Genomic DNA, 21,623 nt, shown 5'->3' on the forward strand with positions numbered 1-21,623 from the left:
CCCGCCATTTGTATTGAGATTTGAGCCACATTATTGGCCGGTCTTAATTTAGGCACACGTGGCGGCTAGCTAGTGGCTTGCTAGCCGTACAAAAGGCTTGGGAGGTTTTCGCCCAAGTCGGAGAGAGAGACATAGAGACGGAGAGAGAGACAGAGAGAGAAAGCCAGAGAGAGAGAAGCTCTCTAAGCGATGTGGACCCTTGCGGACCCGACGCGTTTCTCTTAAGAAGGCAACAGAGGTCTAAATAGCCTCTGGCCTCTCCCCGTCACCGAGCACAATCCTAGACGTATCCCTATCCTATATACTCAAGATCCGAAACCACGGAGCTTCGACAACTCCGTGGGAAAGAAATTGCCGAACCCATGGAGCCTTAACAACTCCGGGGCCCAAGAACCGAGTTTGTCGTAGTCCTCCAACGAGGATTTAAGCGGAGCTGAACCTGGAAACTGTCCAGCCTACACCGCAACCATCTTGGGTGTAAGTAAATAATCTTTGAATCAACCACTACGCCTCTGTGACTAATTCTAGCCCGTGCGTGCCTTGCCGCCGCACGGTCTCCTCTGACCCCGCGTGCCCGGGCTGCTGGTCACAGCCCGCGTGAGGAAAGACGGGTCCGCATATCGCTCCCGGCTCGCACGTGGCGACATGGACGGGATCGGGAGGCGGCCCGCACACTTTGCACCTTATTAACTGTGCCTGACTGCTTCTTACTCTGTGGGCTCATCTACATGTGCAAATACTGCTGGATGGGTTTACTCCAGAGTAATTTACTGGCAGATTCCCTGCCTAGCATGGGACTTGTTTCTAGCTGGTGGGACCTGCCCTTCCCCCACAGCTCTTTCGAAGCCCCGTGTCTCGTTCACCCAATTGTGGTATGGGGCTCGGAAAAAGCTGTGGGGTTGGGATCTGCCCCTGACCAGGACAGTTCCTGGACAGCCCCAGGCTTTGTGGGGAAGTCTGCATGTGAAGCCTGGAGCTGGATGGTGACTGCCTGAAACAGGACAGCTCCAGGCCTAGCCAGGTACTATCCCAGTCTCTGGCAGGTCCCAGCCAGCTCCAGACTGGGCAAGGGACAGTCCTCATGCAGGGAGCTCCCTGCTTCCACTCTGCGATCATGGAGCAGGACTGGGAGATTGCTCCCTACTCCAGTTTTGCAATCCCAGTCATGGAGTGGGGGCAGGGAGCAGTCTCCCAGCCCCCACTCTGCCAGTGCAAACTCAGAGCGGGGGCAGAGAGACATTGTCCCCACCCAGACTCCAGCGGTGAAGCCTGGCCCAGCATCAGGGTGCTCCTGGGGGCAGGAAGTGATCTCCTGCCCCTTGCTGCCCAGCTGACCAAGAGCAAATTTGCTCTTGGTCAGCTGTCTATGTATGCTTTACTACACAGTAATTACTTGACAGTTAATTTTCTACTTGCATTTGCAGGTAGAAAATTAACTGTGAGTAGAGCAAATTACTGTGCAATAAGGGTTTGCACGTGTAGACGGTAACACTTACTACGCAGTCATTTGCTCTGCTGTGCCATAAAGCATCTTGTGTAGATGTTACTTCTCACCCCCTCTTCACACCTGCCTGCTTGGATTCAAACAGCTTCTCCTTACTAGACTCTTTACTGTTTTCTCCTTCATAGTTTTCCTCAGCCTCATTAGTCAGGACCCTTTTCATCACTACCACTTTCTCCTGACTCATATAGCTCTTCTAACTAGTATGACTCCTCTACTTTTCCATATCTGAATTTTTGACAAAAATTCAAACCAAGTCAAGATAAGGGTCTCTCCTAGCGCTTAATGTCTGGTTTGTAAAAAAAATAGAGATTCTAATCTAACCTCAGGGTGGATGCAAACCAAGATAATAGCTTTGTGGTGCCATGCTTGTGTTTAAAGCTCTGAATTTATATGTTAATTGACTCTAATATAGTTGAAATGCCCATAATGGTGATGCTTGCAGAAGAATGTACAAAGATAATGAGATTGTATTAGAAAGTGCTGTAAGATGTGAGGCAGGAACTGCTTAAAGGGATTTTACACTTGCAAAATTGAAAATAAGAAAGGTAATACAATATTTATGCTAACTGAATAGCTTGATGTGCTCGGCTGATACATTTGGACATGTGCCTACTTCCAAATGCCTAAGTGGGAATTGACACACCCTGTTTGCCTATGACTTGACAACACAAAGCCAGATCCTGGCCCTGGTAAGGGTCTTTGTGTCACCCTGTTATAGGGAAAAGTGAGATGTCCCCAGATTAGGAAGTCTCAGTCTGTTTCAGAAATGACATGTCATCAATGTGGAAAGAAAGCCTTTGCACCTCAGTAATCTCCAGACAGTGGAGATTGTAACTCATTGTAAACCATTGCTTAAGGTATATATATTAGAGCAATCTTCAGGCTTGAACAAGTAACAAATTACTGTAATCTATATTGAAGCAGAAACAGACCCACATAACCTAAGGACTTCACCCCATTCGGAGATGTTGGCCAAAAGTAACATGGCCAGATCTGAGGATCAGGCTTTTAAAAACTTTCCCTGTTTTTTTAGCTGGAAATTCTCTAGATACAAGGATTGTATTGGTTTAAAACAATAGCAGACAGATGACAGACCACTAAACTAAACTAACTTTGTCTAATCTTGGTGGAGAATTACTCCTCGCGTAATTTAGTGTCATTGGTATTTGGCACCTTTGCTAATGATTTAGAAATGAAGGTAATTATGTTAATCAAATTTGCAGTGGGAATAACAACTTGAAAGTGTTGTAAACACTGAAGCTAACAACAAAATAAGAGGGAGATAAAAAAAATGAAATAAAGAAAACAGCTTGGTAAACAGAACTTGAATGAATGAAAATGTTTTAATCGTGAGTTAAAAATAATACAAAACACAGAGGAGAAGTAATTGTCAAAGAGAATGAGGTGGGCATTGGACAAAATATATATATAACTTGTAAAGGAATATAAGCCTGATCCAGAGCCTAGTAAAGTCAATGGAAAGACTCAAACCATTCTCCGTCGGCTTTTTGTCAGATGTTGTATCAAGCATAATATCTAATACAATTCTGAATTATATGTATAGAAACAAATTACTACAAAAATAAGTGTGAAGTAATAGCCCTTTGCTTTATGGTGAAACTCTTAGAAAAGTATACAGGGGTGTAGGTTGTAGCCGTGTTGGTCTAAGGACATAGGCGGACAAGGTTCCTTGGAAGAATCTGATATCTTTTATTAGACCAACCCAAATACTTGGAAAATAATTATTAGGCAAGCTTTCAGGTTCAAAAACCCTTCGTCAGGCTAAGGAAGTTTCAGCAGTTGGTGTGTGCTCTTCCTGGATGGAATGAAAAGTAAAGAAGCCAGCGGCTGGGCTGGTATGCATACAAGACAGGTATATTCATTTCTAATGGACAGCTTGACAGATTTTAGGAGAGGAACAAAAATGGTTAAAGATATGTTCAGATGATGTCATGAAACCATATTTTAAAGAATAAAGTATTTATGTAGTTTATATAAACAATGATTAATTTAACACTGTTTTTTGCTATTTATGTAACAAAAATTAAGTGAAGAATCTATGTGGTCAAAGTTAGGGTACCTATATATGTGCTCAGTGGTGGAAGCGGGGATGGGGACGTTTTAATTAGAGTGGCTTCCAAGAGCCACTCTAATTAAAATGCTGTGGCCTGTCATGTATTCAGTATTCTTCATTTCAAAATGGCTGTGGGATTGCTTTAACTAAAGCTCATTGAACAAGCTTTAGTTGGAGTGCCCACCCAGCCATTTTGAGATGTGGGATGCTGAACCCATGAGGTGCTGTAGCATGCTGGAGCATTTTAATAGGAGCACTCCAGCAGACTTGAATCGAGTCTGCTCCGACACATTCTAATCAGCACACATCAGAGCACGTGTATAGACACCCTTAGAGTCTAAATACATGTGGGCCTGCATACTCCTGCTCTGTTCGGTTTCAAGTGATTTCCCAAAGTGTAAAGCACAAGGAATATTGCAGGCAGTTTGTATTTACTTTACACCGTGGTGTGGTACACCATAATAATCTAAAACATTCAAATTTAGTACATAAAAACAAAGCATAGGAATTAATCAGGGCTATAGATTCCCTTACATCCCTTGAGTATACTTTCCTTTCCACAATACATCACCTACAGTGTTAAAACAACTTTATTAAGGTTGTACTCAAAAGTTAGAAAATGTCACAATTAAACTTGTCCTTGCAACTTTAATTTGGCTCCCTTACTAGTATGCTTAATGAGACAGTCTTTGGGTATAAAAAGACCTCACCTCTGGAGCAGAATCAGCTGTGCCCAGATGTGTCCTAGTACATCTGATCCACTTCACTGGCATTTACAGATGTCATTTGGGGTCATTGTCCTGCAGGGGCTGACTCCTGCCCATTTCCAAGGCTTCTGGGTCCTGATCCCATGTTACAATGGCCTTTGGTGTTACACCCCAACCCAGGGCATTCCCCAGCCCATAGGGGTTCCCTTGCTTGCAAACACATGCCCTAAATTGGGGCATGGCAGCTGGATATGTTAGCCATTGGAGTTCCCTGTAAGGGAATTCTTGGGGCACACAATTATCAAACAGACATCTGCCTCTATAAGTCATCACAAAATGTGACTACCTTTGATCATGGCAACACTTTTGAGCACTTGGTGTATGACAAGGGACTAAGATATCTGTTTGCTCACAACTTGAGTAACAAATTTTTATGGCAGCATAAGGGCAGCATCAGTTTGCCCCTATTACATAGTCTCTTAGTATTTTTTCCAAAGCATCCCCACCTCATTCACTGTACAGAATGGACATTGTTCAGTTCATTAGCTGCTATGTAATGTTTGTTGTTTTTCCTCACTGCACAATGAGGAATGCATCCAAAGTCTTTTTTACTGTATCGGCAGCAGCCAGCGGCAATAGGTGACCAGTGGTATCGGCAGCAAGGGGTGCTGAGTGGCAACCACCCACAGGCACCGCTGGCAGCGTCAGTGGCACTTTTCGCAGGGGGTGCACCGCCAATCTCAGGGGGTGCACATGCATCCCCGTGCACCTCCTATGCGTCGCCAATGCGTATACCCATGAAGACAAAATTATTAAATTCCTCCTGGGCTTTTCTGTGATGCTCATCATTGTACTATACAAATGCTTCAGACATTAATTCAGTCTGTTTCACACTAACCTAAAGTAAGGAAGTACTATTACCCTCATTCTGTAGGCATGAGACTGAAGCACAGAGAGATTTAGTTAAAATATCTCCTAATTTTTTATACCTGATTCAAGACACTTAGGATCTGTTCTTCAGGTCCAACTCATGTCTCCCCTGTTTTTAAATCAAACACCTTTCTTCTTTACATTGCCTGGGCCCAGTATGGCAGTCATTTAGAGCACAAGAAAGAGAGACTCCTTATTTTCGGTTCTAATTCCTGTACCTGGCTTCAGTATGGTCTAGAAAAGCGATTGCATGGATATTCTACTCAGTGGCTGCATCTACGTGAGATCCTGACTGTGTAGTCATTACTGCACAGTCATTTACTACTTGTGTATACAAGTACTAAATGGCTGTGCAGAATCCAGAGTTACTGCGCAGTAGCATCACCAAACGGCTTTTAAGTGATGGTGGCTGAACAGTAGCATGTTACTACTGCACAGTAGCATCATGTCACACTTCCTGCCATGCAACACTACTGCACAGTAGTAGTGAGCTACTGCACAGTCAGTGCCTTGTGTAGACGCTGCCAATATCCTGCAGCTTCCTGATTAGTATGGGTGAAGCCTTTAGAAATACCAGATACAATGCTTTAGCAAGTCTCTCTGGAGCACAAACAAAGGGCAATTTGCCAAAAAAATTATAATTTAGTTAAATTGAAGCAGACTTTTAAGGAAAACAAAAACACTTAATATACGTGACGCAAAGACCGCCCTCCTGACTAATTTCATTTCCCTGATTCAGAACATGACGACACTAAAAATGCTCAAAATTATGGCCACAGAACTTTTAATATGGACAAAACTATGTATTCTCATTCTCAAGAGAAGAAAAACCCACAAGGAAGTCAGCATAAAGCAGATGCACAACATACAAAATTTCAACCCAATTTCTTACATTTTGGTAAAATGAATAAGCAGTTGAAAACAGGGATGTAGATTAAAAGCCTCGGGCAACCTTAATAACTAGCAGTGCAACTAACCCCACTTATAAAAGGTACTAATAATATGGTGAGATTGAAAAGAAATTGTCATGATATTCAGCCTATTTTTTTTAAATACTAGTATCAAGTGAATTGTTGAATATTCTTGCAAGGCATGTGATGGAAACCAGGTCGCTTTGTATGTTTCAAACTAGAAGAGATAAATGTCTAGAAATTAGAACGTAGAGCTCAACCCAGCAGTATCAAGGGGGTGGAGTTGAAACCTACATATTTTTTTTTATGTGTAATTTCTGAGATGGAGTGATTCCTCGTCTCAGCTATGTTACCTTTCCACCTCTCAACAGTGGTTATTTTGTTGAGAGAGCTGGCAAAAGGCTTTCAAAGCCCTGAGATTCATAATGAATTTCTGAGGTTCTGTAAACCCAATGCAATAAATGAATATTTCTTGAATTCTCAATACCATATGGAAGTGAAGAAAGATTGTTTGCTAATAGGTGCAATATATTCCTAATTGCTTAAAATAATTATGTAGACTGTTTTCACAGAAGGACAAAAAAAACCCCAATGAACAGACTTTAGCTAGTTGTGGACTTTCCCAACAGCATCTAGAAATATTTGCGCAATCCTTGGTATTCAGATACAATTCAATATCTTGTCGTCTTCTTTTAGGTTTCATTCAATATTTTCCTTGCTGTATGGTGGACACCACACATTTTCCAGGCCGACAGTGGTGGAATCTGAGGAAAACCTGCTACAGAATTATTGAACATCCTTGGTTTGAATCCTTTATCATCTTTATGATTCTGCTGAGCAGTGGAGCCCTGGTAAATTCAACTTGATCTCATGTCAGATTGAATTATAATATTAGCTTTTTAATACCAAAGCCAGGCATTTTCCGGAAGGCACGTCAAGGGAAGATGAGGACCAATGGACACAAGTTTATAGAGGGTAAATTCAGGCTAGATATAAGGAAGAACTTCTTCTCTGTAAGGGTCGCCAGAATCTGGAACACACTCCCGGCAGAGGTGGTGCAGTCGCCATCCTCAGAGGGGCTCAAGAGGAGGCTGGACAGGCACCTTGTCGAGCTTGTCTAAGCCCAATAACTTCCTGCCTATTGTAGGGGACTGGACTTGGTGCTTTTACAGGTCCCTTCCGGTTCTACAATTCTATGACTTCTAGCTCAAAGGAAGGAAAGTATTCTCAAATTTGTTGAGAGAGGAGGGAAAAAAAAATGACTTAGTAAAGGCCTAACTGATCATCATAATTGGAATTACTATCAATTACATGACAGAATATGCAACTCTAACAAGCTGTCACACCCTCCCTCAGGTTTTAGATTTTTTTTTTTGAGCTTTCTGTCAAATTATTTCATGTGTATAGTATCTTTATGTGCATCATTAAAATTCCTCCTTGATATATTTCAGGGATATGTGTTGTAGCCACGTTGGTCTGCAAATTATAGACAAGCAAAACCCTTGGATTAGAGGCAATATCTTTTATTAGACCAACGAAATAGTAGCAAAAAAAATTATTTCTTTGCATGCTTTTGGGTCCAAACACCCTTCTTTGGGCGGAGGAGAATTCAAAGATTATAAAAAGTTTCCCAAGTAAAAAAGAAACTTTGTTTTGCACAGGGGATGGAGAAGTTGGAAGTTTTTTCCCCTGGGGTTTTTTGTGGGATTTTTTGCTACCATTTAGTTGGTCTAATAAAAGAGATCACCTATAACCTAAGAATTTTGTTTGTCTATAATTCTTTGACCAACACGGCTACAACATATATCCCCCAAATATGGAAGATATTGTATTTTAGCCATTTGGAAATGTAAACTTCATTTCTAGCCAAGAAAGATGTTTTTCACCTCCCTGACTGACACCGGACACCTCCAGGGTCCCTGCAGGCCAGGGTCGAGGTTTAAGCCTTTCCCCAGTCATAGTTAGCAGCCTGTCCCTAGCCCAGATGTACTGCTTCCCCCTCTCAGAAATCTGCTTCTAAATATCCTGATTACTCTGTGGGGTTTTTTTCTTCTTGGAAGAAATTTGTCACCATGTTCAGGTTTGTGGCTCAAACTTCAGTGCCACACGGTTTTGAGAACCTGTATTTGCCTGCCACAAACTATGGCACTGGGAATATATCTTCATCTACGAAATGGCGATACCTGATATCCTTGCAGCTGTGATAACTGTAGGATTAACTGCTGCAGGTATAGGACTTGAGAAGACATAAGCGGTACCAAGGCTGGCATTTCCACTACCCATCTTTACTATCTTTGCATCTTCTGTTCTCTCATCAATCTTATTTTCTGGGGCAAATAGATTCTAGGCCACAAAATAGAGTTTTAATGAAGAAAGATGGCTGTACCTATGGAGCAAGGATTAGTTAGCTTCATGTATAATAATATTTTTTGATCCTTCCACAATGTCTAATGTATCATTTTCATTATTATCACTTTCACTGCTCACAGATGTAAAGTTACATTCATGCATAACTATTTGCAGAATCTCATCCCTAAGACAAAGATGTCTTTGATCCCAACATAACATTAAATATTTCAGTGAAATTTGCTACAGTGGTTTTATATCTAAACTTTTTATTCCAGGTTTTTGAAGACGTTCATCTTTCAGAGCGACCACGTATTAAAATAATGTTGGAATTTCTTGACAAAATGTTTACCTTCATCTTTGTCCTGGAGATGCTTCTGAAATGGGTGGCTTACGGCTTCAAGGAGTACTTCACCAATGCCTGGTGTTGGCTTGATTTTCTCATTGTAGATGTAAGTTTTGCTTTTGAACACAAACAAAATGTTCTCTGTCTTTTAAATGCCAAATTTGAGACCTCCTGAAGGGGGATTCACTTTTTTTCCAAAAGCAGAAAAGTCAAGGCCTCTCTGTAAATCAAGTCCTTTCACGGTGTCATAATTTGGGTACTGCAGATTATTATTCAGTTTGGTCAAATGTTCATCACAGCATTTCTTTAGCTTTATTAATCAAGGGTAAGGGTAGTAACGGAGGTAATTAAATGTGCTTTGTTAAAAAAATGGATGAAGTTATGACATCACTAGAATCACTGGGTATTTTACTATTCATTTTGGTCAGGTCCAGAATTTACCTGTTATTTTCTACATATAAAATGTGTTTCTGCTTTTGACCTACAGACGTCCTATGTTTTGGTTCACGCTTTCACTGGCAGGATTTTTTAACCAAAAAAAAGAGAAAAAGTAAGAGAGAGAGAGAGAGAGAGAGAGAGAGAGGAAGCTGACTGGCTTGTACTAATATTTTGTCTTTTGCTTTGCATCCCTGTTTAGGTCTCTTTAGCGAGCCTTATCGCAAATTTACTTGGCTACTCTGAAGTGGGTCCTATGAAATCTCTTAGGACTCTCCGAGCTTTGAGACCATTGAGAGCACTGTCAAGATTTGAAGGGATGAGGGTAAGAGTAAACGCAATCATCAAAGCCTCCTATGTGATCGTGTAAAAGGGCCGGGAGTGGCTCCAGGGGGGGCCTTCCCCAGGGAGACCAGACAGAGATTTCTTTGGCAGAGGGGTCCTGCAGATGAGCTTTCTTTGAAATGAAAGGGGCTGATCCCTGAAAGTGCACCAGGACCAGTGCTTATCATGTTGACAAATATTATCTGGGTTTTTTTATATTGGCCCATTTCCTGTATCTTGCAGTGGTCTCTTGTTGCACGCTTACATTGTAAGTTCTCTGGGGAAGGAACAGTCGTCTACGTCCATACTAGTATAATACCCAGCACTACGGAGTCCTCATCCATGACCATAACTCCTTGTCATTATATAAATGCAATAAATAATAATAATGATACTAGCCTACCAACCAGGGAGTCATGGGTCCTCTAATAACAAATTTTCCAGGCTACTTTTACAAAAATGATACTCTGAATTAGCTCTCATGGAGAAAGGTAGTAATGGCAAGTATCAACAAAGAACAAAACTAGAAATACCATCTTCTATCATAATTACTTTGTTGATGCTTAATGGTGTCACAAAACATTTGAGGTATTTCACAGGGTAAAGAGAGATTTCGTGTTCCAAAGAGGTTACAGTCTAAGGGCGTGTGTAGACAAAGTGGGGGTTTACTTCGCCTTAAATTGAAGTGGCGAGCTGCCAGTGGGTAGAGCAGTCCCTGGGCTGTGGGGGGGGGCAGGGGAGGAAGGAGCTGGTGCTTCCCTCCAAGGCAGTGGCAGTCTCTCCCACCCCTGCCAGCACCCACCTGCAGGCACCTGACTCAGACGGTCCTGAGGGCACCGCAGCTGTGGAGGCAAGGACCGGGTCCCTTCACAGCTCATGCAGGCAGGAAGGCTCCAAGGGGAAAAAAAAAAAGTAAAGCTCATTGCTTTTTTCTTTCTTCAGTGGAGCCTGCCTTTTGGGGCTGCTGCCAGGCTGCCTGCACAGCCCCTGAGCCCAGTGCTTTGCTTCACAGCTGTGGGGCAGCCAACTAAAACTCCTCAGAGGTGTTTTATTTTCCTGTACCCCAAAGTCATTTAAGGCGCATTATGCCACCAAATGTGCTACAGTGGCTGGAATTAATGTGCCATACGCTGCCGACGCGTGCAAACACCAATGCCATTAAAGCGGTGCAAAAGCATTTAACCTGTTTTAAAGTGTCATGCACATGTGTCCCTCGTTTCATCTACACACGGCCTAAGAGAAAACACTGCATGTGGAAATGCTTGCTCAGGCCAGCAGTGACTGTTGACTTTGGCAGAGAGTATTCACAGGAATCAAATTACTTGCATGTGTAACTGCTTGCAGAAATGACAAGCAATTGCTCATTTCCTCAAAACAGTTCAATGTCGCAAAGCGCTATTCATTGTGTATGGCCATGTTCACACGAGTACCCATATTTGTTTTCTTTATTGTCTCTTAAGGTGGTTGTGAATGCTCTAGTGGGAGCCATCCCGTCCATCATGAACGTTCTGCTCGTCTGCCTCATTTTCTGGCTTATTTTCAGTATCATGGGTGTGAACCTGTTTGCAGGAAAGTTTCAAAAATGTGTTAACTTGACAGAAGAAGATTCAGAATTAAGTCATCTTATTGAGAATAAAAACCACTGTCAAAGCCTAAATGACACAAAAAAAATATACTGGATCAATGATAAGGTCAACTTTGATAATGTTGGTTCTGGTTACCTAGCACTTCTTCAGGTGGTAAGTTCTATTTTCTTTTGCTTGCTGGCATGCTGCAGGGTATAGTAAATGTTCTGCCTGCTTCTCACCCACCTCTGTTGGTGGCAGGAAATCATGGCCTTACAGATCACCTTTCTTTCCTCTCCCCATCTCATGCTTACACTCACAATGTGCTAAGTTCCTGCAGAAAAAAAGTAATAGATGTCTTCTTACCACACCTTCCCCCATCTGCAGTGTGAACACCATGTTGATCCTAATGGTTATCTGCAAATTAGAGAGGTAACCATTTAATCGTGTGCTATTTTAACCTTCAGCTATATGCTGGGAAAGTGACATATTTAATTTAATTTCATGAGACTGGAAGCAGAATTCTCTCCCCTGAATAAATCTCAGTTTAGAGATTTTTGTTCCAACTCTGATTCTTGGGCTCAGCCCTTGCCCCACCACCTTTTAAAGCTAATTGTTGAGAAGGTTTGTTCTGCCGCTGAATTGAGGGTCTTTCCTGGACAATAGACACGTGAACAAAATCTGTAGCATAACATCACTGAAAGATACCTCCACAATGCCCCAGCCTACCTACTACACTGAAAGGAGGTGTGAGGGTAGAGGCATAGATAGATGCGGCCCCAATGCATCAGCTGGGAGTTCCCCTACCAAAGAGAAATGCGGGTAGATAACATTACTAAGGAAACAGAAGACCAGAACAGAACTTTCTAACGTGGACAAAGAATGTCAGCAATAGAGAAGGGTCATAAGTGTGCCATTTTGATGCTGCTCTACAACCTTGGGGGTTATGGGAAACTGACTGATTGGTCTCTGTGGCAGTCCTACAGTTCCTTCATACTCATAACAACTTAAAGTAGTACTGCATGTTCTCTTGTATCACATAACTCCAAATAAGATAGGCGTCTTGTTTTGGAAAGACAGAGACTGAGAGCTTACTCTCCACTTCATTCACCCACCATTTCCTGCTCATGCAGCCTTGATTTCTCATGGCCACTGCTGAATTAGAAACAACTGTTGGTGATCAGCCAAAAGGGTACTGCCAATACAGGGGTGTCTAGGAAAGAGTTAAAACTGTAACTGCTGCTGAAGACTGGAATCCATCCCTCCTTTCATGGGGCTGGCTCGGGGTCAGAGACGGAAGAGAAGCCACAGCCGTTTTACAGCCTCTCCATGCTTTTATTCCAGGCAAAAAAATTACTTCCCCGCTTAAGACATTCACCCCAATTTTAGATGGCCAACTTCTAAGGGAAAAATGTGTGCCTTCTGCAAATAAATACAGTTGATGGGATGGAGAATCTTATGCTAAATGTTAAATATGGTTTCTTTAATTTATTTTAGGCAACATTTAAGGGCTGGATGGAGATTATGTATGCAGCAGTTGATTCACGAGAGGTAGGGCTCTACATTTACATTGTGCTTTCTTGGCTCTGCCTCTCCAGTTTTTAGTTGTGTTTTGTAATCGTCATACTAACTGTTTGAAATATTAGGTAGTTCACTCTATACATTGCTTGCCAGTGCTGTCTGCTCAAGATGAAGCTCTCCAATTTCAGGATATAAGAGCATATAAGAAATACATGTGGCTAAGTGAACCTATGGTCTCACTCACAGTAGGGGAGAGTGGACGCTAAGGGAAAAAGTATTTATGCAGGGCCTATCTGGACTGATCTGTCCCCTGCCCATCTTCCTGCACTGCTTTCAGGTTTCAGAGGCCTTGAAGTCCTGATTTGGAAGCTGCACCCTACTGTCAAGTTTAATACCCACTGATAGACCTATCCTGCCTAAATTTGTCCATTGCTCTTTTGATCCTTGTTAAATTGTTAGTCTGTACAACCTCATAATGCAGGGATCAGCAACATACAACCCACGGGCCAGATCCAGCCTGCAGAGCCACTGGATCCAGCCTGGGGAGCTGGAAGGCTTTGCCTGTGCCTGGTCCTATGGCTGTACCACAGGCCTGGGCACCGAAGAGCTGGGCACTGACAGCTTCCAGCTGTACTGGTGCCACTGCTGCTTCTCCCCACTCCCACTGGCTCCAGTCTGACGCAGGTCAGGTGGTTTCTGCAGCGTGTCAGTGGTGGGGGAGCCTTCTCCATGACTGTACTGGGGCCATACAGGTGGGAGCTGCATCTGGGTCACTGTTGCTTCTCTCATCCCCCTACTCCCCAGGTGCAGTGGGAGGGCACATTCCAGCTGGCGGGGAGCTGTGCCAGGGCGGGACACCTGTAAACTGCGTACATGCTGGGGCCACTTCTCCCCACTCTTACCCCTCCTCCCAACTCCCCGTCCCCCCTCACTGCTTCAGCTTCCTGCTATGCCCATGCTGCAGGTGCGGGTTGGGGAGGAAGTGGAGAGAAACAGCCACAGCATGGACACAGCTTCCACCTTCTGATACAAACAATTCACTCACGAACGATATGCACCATAATCCATATCAATTGCAACAGTAAATGCTTTACAGGGAAATAACTTTATGTCCAACTAAAAGCTTAAGTGTTTAAAACTGGGGACGATCAATGATTGAACTAAACAACCATTTACAATAAATTGCCAGACCTGTTTACTGTTTATGTCACTATAGTGCCCAGAGTTCCCAATCCAGATCGGGTCCCCATTGTGTTAGGTGCTGTACAAAAGGAACACACACAGTCCTGGGTCCCAAAAACTTAAAGTCAAAAGGATTACTAGCAAGAAAGTAAATAAACTCAGAAATGACATAGAAGAATATACTCACACTGTTTAAAGCTTTTTATTTCCTACCACCTACAGTAATATATGGTAGGGCTATATGAAGCTTCAGTTACTGATTCATTTTGGCCTGATTCAGTGGCTGAATCTCTGAATCCTTTCGGTGGCTGATTTGGTGGTCAAATCTCTGAATCAGGAGACCCTTTAATTTCTCTGAATTTAGTTGGAACCCCCTCCCCCCCGCCCCCGACACAGCTTTAAATGTTTTTTCTACATACCTCGAGGTACCAGGCGGCTCGTGAATGCTGAGATGGTGGGGTGGATGGAGCATCTCACAGGAGCGTGGGGAGGTCTGCAATGTGCTCAGCAGCAGACCCAGAAGTGGACCAGAACTACTTCCGGTCCACTTTCAGGTCTGCCACTGAGGACACGGGGGTCCCCCTCCACTCCTGTGGGACGTTTCATCTTTCCCACCATTGCAGCAATCACGAGCCGCGTGATTACCTGGAGGTATGTAGAAAAAACATTTAAAGCTGCATCTATGGCCAAATCACTGATTCTCCAAATCAGCATCGAATCTTCAGATTCTGATATGGCTGAATCAAATCAAGACAGTGATCTGAATCAACTAATCAAATCACTGTCCCCGATTCAGGCCGAATCCAAATTGAATACGGCCCATTTTGCACACCTCTAATATACAGTATATCCCATACCTTTCATATTCAGGTGCTGTGCAACCCTTAGTTCTTGGTGGGTTGCCAAATTTAGGATTGCCACATGTATTACCCACTCAGATGTTTGCTGTGGCTTTTACTTCAAAGGATTCTGCTTCTCAGATGAGCTGGAGCTCATACCGATGTATCTTGAGCAAGACTAAGGATGTCATCCTCCCGCTCTACTCAGCCTTGGTGAGACCACAGCTGGAGTACTGCATCCAGTTCTGGGCTCTGCACTTCTCTGTGGAAAAGGTCAAGAGAGTCCAAAGGAGAGCCACGTGCATGATTAGAGGTCTGGAGAGCAGGTCATAAAAGGAGAGGCTGAAAGACTTGGGACTGTTTGGCCTGGAGAAAAGAAGACTCAGAGGGGACTTGGTGGCAGCCTATATCAGGGGTGTACATCAGGGCCTGGGAAAGCATCTGTTCACCAAGGCCCCCCAGGGGGGCACAAGAAACAATGGGCACAAACTGATTGAAGATCACTTCATATTGGGCATAAGGAAAAACTTCTTTACAAGTTGAGTGCCAAGGGTCTGGAACAGACTCCCCCCAGAGGTAGTACAATCACGCACCTTGGTGATCTTCAAAAAGCGTCTTGATGCCCACTTTGCTGGGGTCAGGTGGCCAAAGCAGTCTTTCCTGCCCAAGTGCAGGGGGCTGGACCTGATGATCTTGTAAGGTCCCTTCCAGCCCCTTACATCTATGAATCTATGAATCAATAGTCCTGCCAAGATGATTTGAGACCTTATGTCCATTGAAATAAAAGTCACAGCAAGCAGAGTAGCTCAGCAGTCCAGTACATCCATTTGCTGCAGCCCTATATACCTCTGGATGTTTCACAAGCCTTCAACTTCATAGACAGGTACAAAATCTAATTTTAGGAAGAATTTGGATTCTATTATAATGGCATTTTCCCCAATGTTCTAGATTAAAAGAAAATATCTAGACCGAGATTCTTAAAAGCAGGAGCTGGATTTTATGTTCCAAAAGAAATTGTCTGATTTGCTAATGCTGAGCACTGAACACTCCCATTGATTTTAGTGGAAGCTGCTAATTGTTCAGCACTTCTGAAAATTGTGCCAGTGAGATGACTTCATTGAGAACTGAATCATAATAAAAATTCCTATTGACTTGAGTGGGAATTGGATCAGCCACAGAGCCACAATGAATGTTATTTTTTAAACAGCTGCTTTAAAGGGAAAATCTTGAGTGCTTTTTTAAAAAAGAAATAGATGTGCAAAATAAAAGTAAACTAACTCATCTTTTTATCTTGTTATTTCTTAGTGTACAGTTAGTGGATTGGGAAACCTTGCCCTTTATTTTTTTAATACAAATAATGATAATGCCAAATTATCATAACTTGTTCTGCCCAATGACCAGACTGTACCATAGTATATATGGTAAAGAAAATCAAAATAACAAACAAGAGCAGCAATGCTGCTGAAAGACATTGGGCTAAATACTCTGGGCAATTACTTCTGCAACAGAATATTTAGAGTATTATTTGCAGAACATATTTTCAGTTTCAGGAAAGATAATTGTGGTCTGCAAAAAACATTGTCTCCAGTTACATTATCATCTGTAGTGCCATTGAATTTCCAAGTAGTCATGCTACAAAGTTTGTTCCCTCCTCCTCTTTCTTACTGCCTAAAATGTAGGAGTTCTTATATCCTACAGACAGATTTCAGCTAGAGAGATTTTTCAGCATTTGCAATGACTTACCAAATTTCCGATCCTTCAAGGAGTTCTATGTGGGAGGACCCTGCTTCCATACAGAACTCAGGTCAGGATTGGCACCATATTCTTTTCATTTTCCTTTTGTTTTAGGAATCAGAACAGCCAAAAATGGAATCCAATCGCTATATGTACCTCTATTTTGTGATTTTCATCATCTTCGGGTCTTTCTTCACACTGAATCTCTTTGTTGGGGTTATTATTGACAACTTTAATGAACAAAAGAAAAAGATAAGTATCTTGGATATCTCCAGGTCCTCAATGTCTTGTTTTTATTCATTCTTACAGACAGTGGCAACGCATAGGGGGTGCATGGGTGTGCACGTGCACCCTCTAAGAGCATTGGTGCACTCCCTGACAGGCTGTGCTCCCTACTTAGGTGACAGGCGGGGGGGCAGGTGGGAGCACTGGTGCCCACCTCCCCCATGAGCACTGGCCGGGGAGTGGAAAGCACTGCAACCACTTCCGGGAGCACCGTGGCCACTTCCTGGTTGGTGCGATCTGCTGCAGGGGACCCCCACCCTGTCGGCAAGATTGGCTGTGGGGTACCCCCCTCCCGGTTGCTGACTGGTTGCTGGGGGGGCAAGTGCCCCCCCTGACTAAGGTGGCACCAGTCGCACCCATGCTTAAAGAATACATAATGCCAGCTCTAAATTGATCTTCTCTTGAGCAGCCATTGGGTTAGATGAGATATCAAGGACCATTTGTAACAGAGAACAGGTGCTTTTTTGCTCTCAGGGACTTGAGCAGCAGTGGCAAGGCAGTCCCCAGCTGCTTGCAGTGCCACTAAGGCAGGGCTGCCTGATTGGGAGCAGGGCCCATCTGTCCTCTATAAGAACTGGGCTCTGAACTGCAGAGGGAGCAGCAGTATGCTGCTAGCCAGTCAGAGAACACCACCTGACTGGAGCTGCTGCTCACAACATCTTGGAGGTAAGGGATGGGGCTGTGGGGAAGGAGGAGGCTCCATGGTCCTGGGTTTGACTGAAAATTCCACCCTGCTGGGGAAAGATGGCCTGGTCAAACAGGATAGCTCCCCAGAATTGCCAGGCCAGTTGCCTCCCCAGTGAAAGGTGAGTATGGGGCACCTTCTAACCCCAGCCACACATCCCTGGTGGGTGAGATCAAGCAGGTGGAGCCCAGGCTCAATGTGATCCCTGAGGCAGGGTTCAGATCAGTGGAGGGACCTGTGGTAGTGCCTAGTCTCACAGTGGAGCCTGAGGCCACATGAGAGAGCTGAGCATTAGGCTTGAACCCCAACCATGTTGTTCTTGACTCTAGGGTACTGTAAAGTAGATATATATCTCACTGGATCATTGTGCCCAACAAATAGTTATCAGTGGCTCAATGTTTAGCTAGGAGGAGATATAAAGTGGGGTTCCCCAGTAGTCTGTCCTTAGTCCAGTATTGTTTAACATCTTCATTAATGATTGGATGATGAGATGAAGATGTGCTTTCTCTATGGCCATAGGAGACAGGACTAGGAACAAGTAACAAGTAACTCAAGTTTCAACAGTGGAAATTTAAATTGGCAATTAGAAAGAACTTTCTGACTATGGCAGTGGTCAAACTTTGGAGCAGGGTACCTGCAAAGGTTGTGTGGAATCTTCATCCCTGGAAATGTTCAAGATCAGGCTGGACAGATACTTGGCTGGGGTGGTTTTAGTTCGGGATGATCCAGAGTGTTAAAACAAAGGGCTTGCACAAGATGGGGTCTCTTCCAGCCTTCCAGCTGAGGTCCAAGGGGAGCACTGTGAGAAGCAGTTAGGAGAGTTACTCTGGGCGAGGTACTGCTTTTTCTCTGTCTGAGCTCTTGGCAACCTACTACTCTGAACCAGTGAAGTGCTGCTAAGCACAAGCAGCAAGCTCTCTGCTTTTTGTTTAATTAGGTGAAAAGTGTCTTAAGAAGAAGTGCAAGTGCAGAAAAATGTTGTTTCCTAGTATTTTAGACTTTTGCACTACAATGATGCTGTTTTAGCATCACCAGTAATGGTAGCATTTCTCCATATACTTAGGTGGGGAGGACATTTTTATGACAGAAGAACAGAAAAAATATTATAATGCCATGAAAAAATTGGGATCCAAGAAACCCCAAAAACCCATCCCAAGGCCACTGGTAAGACCATCTGAGTTCCTCCCAATGAAAGATTTCTAATCAGTGAATATCTGTAATAAAAATTGAATGGGAATTAGAATTAAGGCCGGACAATGCTTATCTAGCATGATTTAGCCCTGGGTGATCTTCTCTTGAAGTGGATGAGCTCTTATGGTCCCTTACATCTCTGTAAGTTAAATTAAAAGTACATGTAACTTTTGTTTGCTACTTGAAAGATTGCAAAATTAAATATTTATGAAGTTTTCTGGGAAAATATTATTGGATTATATATTTACCTCAGAATTGACTGTCTTTCTGAATGGGAAAGGAATGATTTTTTTCATATTCAGACTCTCCATTATATATCTGTCTATAATGGAATGAAATGTTGCAGTATCAAGATTAAACTTTTCTTCTAGTAAATATGAACAAACATATTCACATCTACTTTTTCTAATTAATTCCTAATATTTTTCTTTTTTTCTCAGAATAAATACCAAGGGTTCCTCTTCGATATTGTAACAAGTCAACCCTTTGATATTGCCATCATAACTCTTATCTGTCTTAACATGATCACCATGATGGTGGAAACTGATGATCAAAGTGCAACCAAGACGGCTGTTCTTAACAAAATCAATATACTCTTTGTTGCCATCTTTACTGGAGAATGCGTTGTGAAATTGTTGGCTCTGCGACAATACTATTTCATCAATGCCTGGAACATATTTGATTTAATTGTTGTGGTCATATCAATTGTAGGTAGGTAAAAATATACTGACACTCTTCACCTGCATAAGATAAAAAGTTAGGTTGACCACAAACTGATGCCAAAAGAGAACTTGGATTCTGGGAATAAAATGTTTGGAAAACTGGTCAAAATTGTCCAAGACATACAGTGTCTGAGGGAAAAAAATAACCATAAATATATTCAAATAGTATGGAACAAGGATTTATATTTTTCCTAACTGTTTTCACTTACCCTGTACTTCCCCGTATTCGTACTTATCTTTTTATGGCTTAAAAAGTTGTAAAAATAATTATATAATAGTAATACTTATATCTAAAGACTCAGATAAGCTCATTCTGAGGAAGAAATGTACTGATTTTATCATTAATCAGGAGATAATTAGATATTTTAAGGAAGATATAAAACATTTTAAATTTACTAATCTCTAGCCCTTTTTTTTACAGACCTCAAGGATTACCTGATATTTGTTATCTAATCTAATCAATCTAATAGTTTTGACCAATATAGAAAAAAATTGCACAAATTTTAGGGTTTTTTTTTTTAAGTGTGTGCTCTATACTTGGACTGTTAAAATTGAGTTGCTTAAAGGAGTCTAACTTAAAATAGAAAATGTAACTATGTCCTATGAGACTACTTGGGATTTTGTCACATCTACTTACTTGGCATTTTATTTTAGAAGGCCTTAAATAAAAATAGCCATTTCTTGTGTAACAAAACCCCTGGCTTCATCATGTGTAGGATATTGAATTTTGCACCTCTGGATCCAAGTTAATAAATCTCTGTTGTTAGAGCTATTTTGCATTGTCTATAAGTTTGAACCCAATTTCAGAATAATACACCCCTATTTGTGGTTTTAAACCCCCAGAGTTGGGACTAAAAGCAGTGCTATTTAACATGAATTATGCCTGCATCTGCTATGTTGGCATGTCTTGCTCATATGGTCTTTATATGGTTAGTATCTAATCATTCGAGTGCCTGTAACTGGTATTACCTTTTATTTCAGGAATCCTTGGTTTCTCCTTTCTTTTTGCACATCTAGGGCCAAATATGACACATGCAGTCCATGTTTTCTGAACATTTACTGATAAACCATTTAACTTTTTAAAGACGCCTATTTTATTCCATCACTGCTAAGTCATGGGCCTCTTCCGTTCAGAGATGTATCCGTTTTGCTGGTATTATTATTTCTTTCCATTGCTAAGTGAGAAAACTGGAGACATTCTAACTGGTTACTCATTTCTCTTTTTTAGCCACTCTGCTTTCTGACCTTGCTAAACAATTCGAAAGTTACTTGTCACCTACGCTCTTCAGAGTCATTCGCTTGGCTCGGATTGGACGAATACTAAGACTCATCCGAGCTGCCAAAGGAATTAGAACTCTCCTTTTTGCCTTAATGATGTCACTTCCTGCTCTGTTCAACATTGGTCTCTTACTTTTTTTGGTCATGTTTATTTATGCCATTTTTGGCATGACTAACTTTGCCTATGTTAAGAGGGAGGTTGGAATTGATGAGATGTTCAACTTCCAAACCTTTGCTAACAGCATGCTTTGTCTCTTCCAAATCACAACATCAGCTGGCTGGGATAGGCTTCTCAATCCTATTTTAAATACTGGACCACCAAATTGTAACCCAGAAATACAAGGCAAACTGGGAGAATGTGGAAAACCTGCTATAGGTATAATATATTTTGTAAGTTATCTCATTATATCATTTCTCATTGTGGTAAACATGTATATAGCTGTTATTTTAGAGAACTTCAATGCTGCCACTGAGGAAAGTGCAAATCCTTTAGGTGAAGATGACTTTGATATGTTTTATGAAATTTGGGAGAAGTTTGATCCTGAAGCAACACAGTTTATTCCTTACGCCTCACTTTCAGACTTTGCAAATATTTTGGCAGAACCTTTACGCATACCAAAACCAAATCATCTTGAGCTCATAGCAATGGACCTTCCCATGGTCAGTGGAGATAGGATCCACTGCTTGGATATTTTGTTTGCTTTTACCAAACGAGTGTTAGGAGACTCTGGGGAGATGGATACTCTTAAAGTACAGATGGAGGAAAAGTTTATGGCTGCCAACCCATCCAAGCTTTCATATGAACCAATTACAAGTACGCTCAGACGCAAACAAGAGGAGAGATCTGCTATTATTATCCAGAGGGCTTACAGGAGTCACTTGCTTCAACGTTCCTTGAAGCAGGCCTCTTTTTTATATCGTCGTAGAACCAGTGATGGTGACATCCTTGAAGAAGATGCTCCAGAGAAGGAAGGTCTCATTGCACTTATGATGAATGAAAATTATGATAGGACTGTAGACAAATCTGCAAGCGTGTCCACAACC

General features: G+C 42.3%; 1 protein-coding gene across 1 annotated transcript in view; it reads left to right on the plus strand.

Moving 5' to 3' along the window:
• Positions 1-21,623, plus strand: part of LOC102373562 (sodium channel protein type 5 subunit alpha-like) — an 83,281-nt gene that overhangs the window by 61,527 nt on the left and 131 nt on the right. Inside the window, 9 exon segments of the mRNA XM_025203377.1 lie at positions 6,823-6,977; positions 8,751-8,924; positions 9,456-9,578; positions 11,038-11,316; positions 12,640-12,693; positions 16,533-16,674; positions 18,452-18,552; positions 19,020-19,290; positions 20,530-21,621. Of these exon segments, the coding sequence (XP_025059162.1) occupies positions 6,823-6,977; positions 8,751-8,924; positions 9,456-9,578; positions 11,038-11,316; positions 12,640-12,693; positions 16,533-16,674; positions 18,452-18,552; positions 19,020-19,290; positions 20,530-21,621 (2,391 nt within the window).

This window comes from Alligator sinensis, unplaced genomic scaffold, assembly GCF_000455745.1.
Source record: "Alligator sinensis unplaced genomic scaffold, ASM45574v1 scaffold885_1, whole genome shotgun sequence".
Lineage (NCBI taxonomy): Eukaryota > Metazoa > Chordata > Crocodylia > Alligatoridae > Alligator > Alligator sinensis.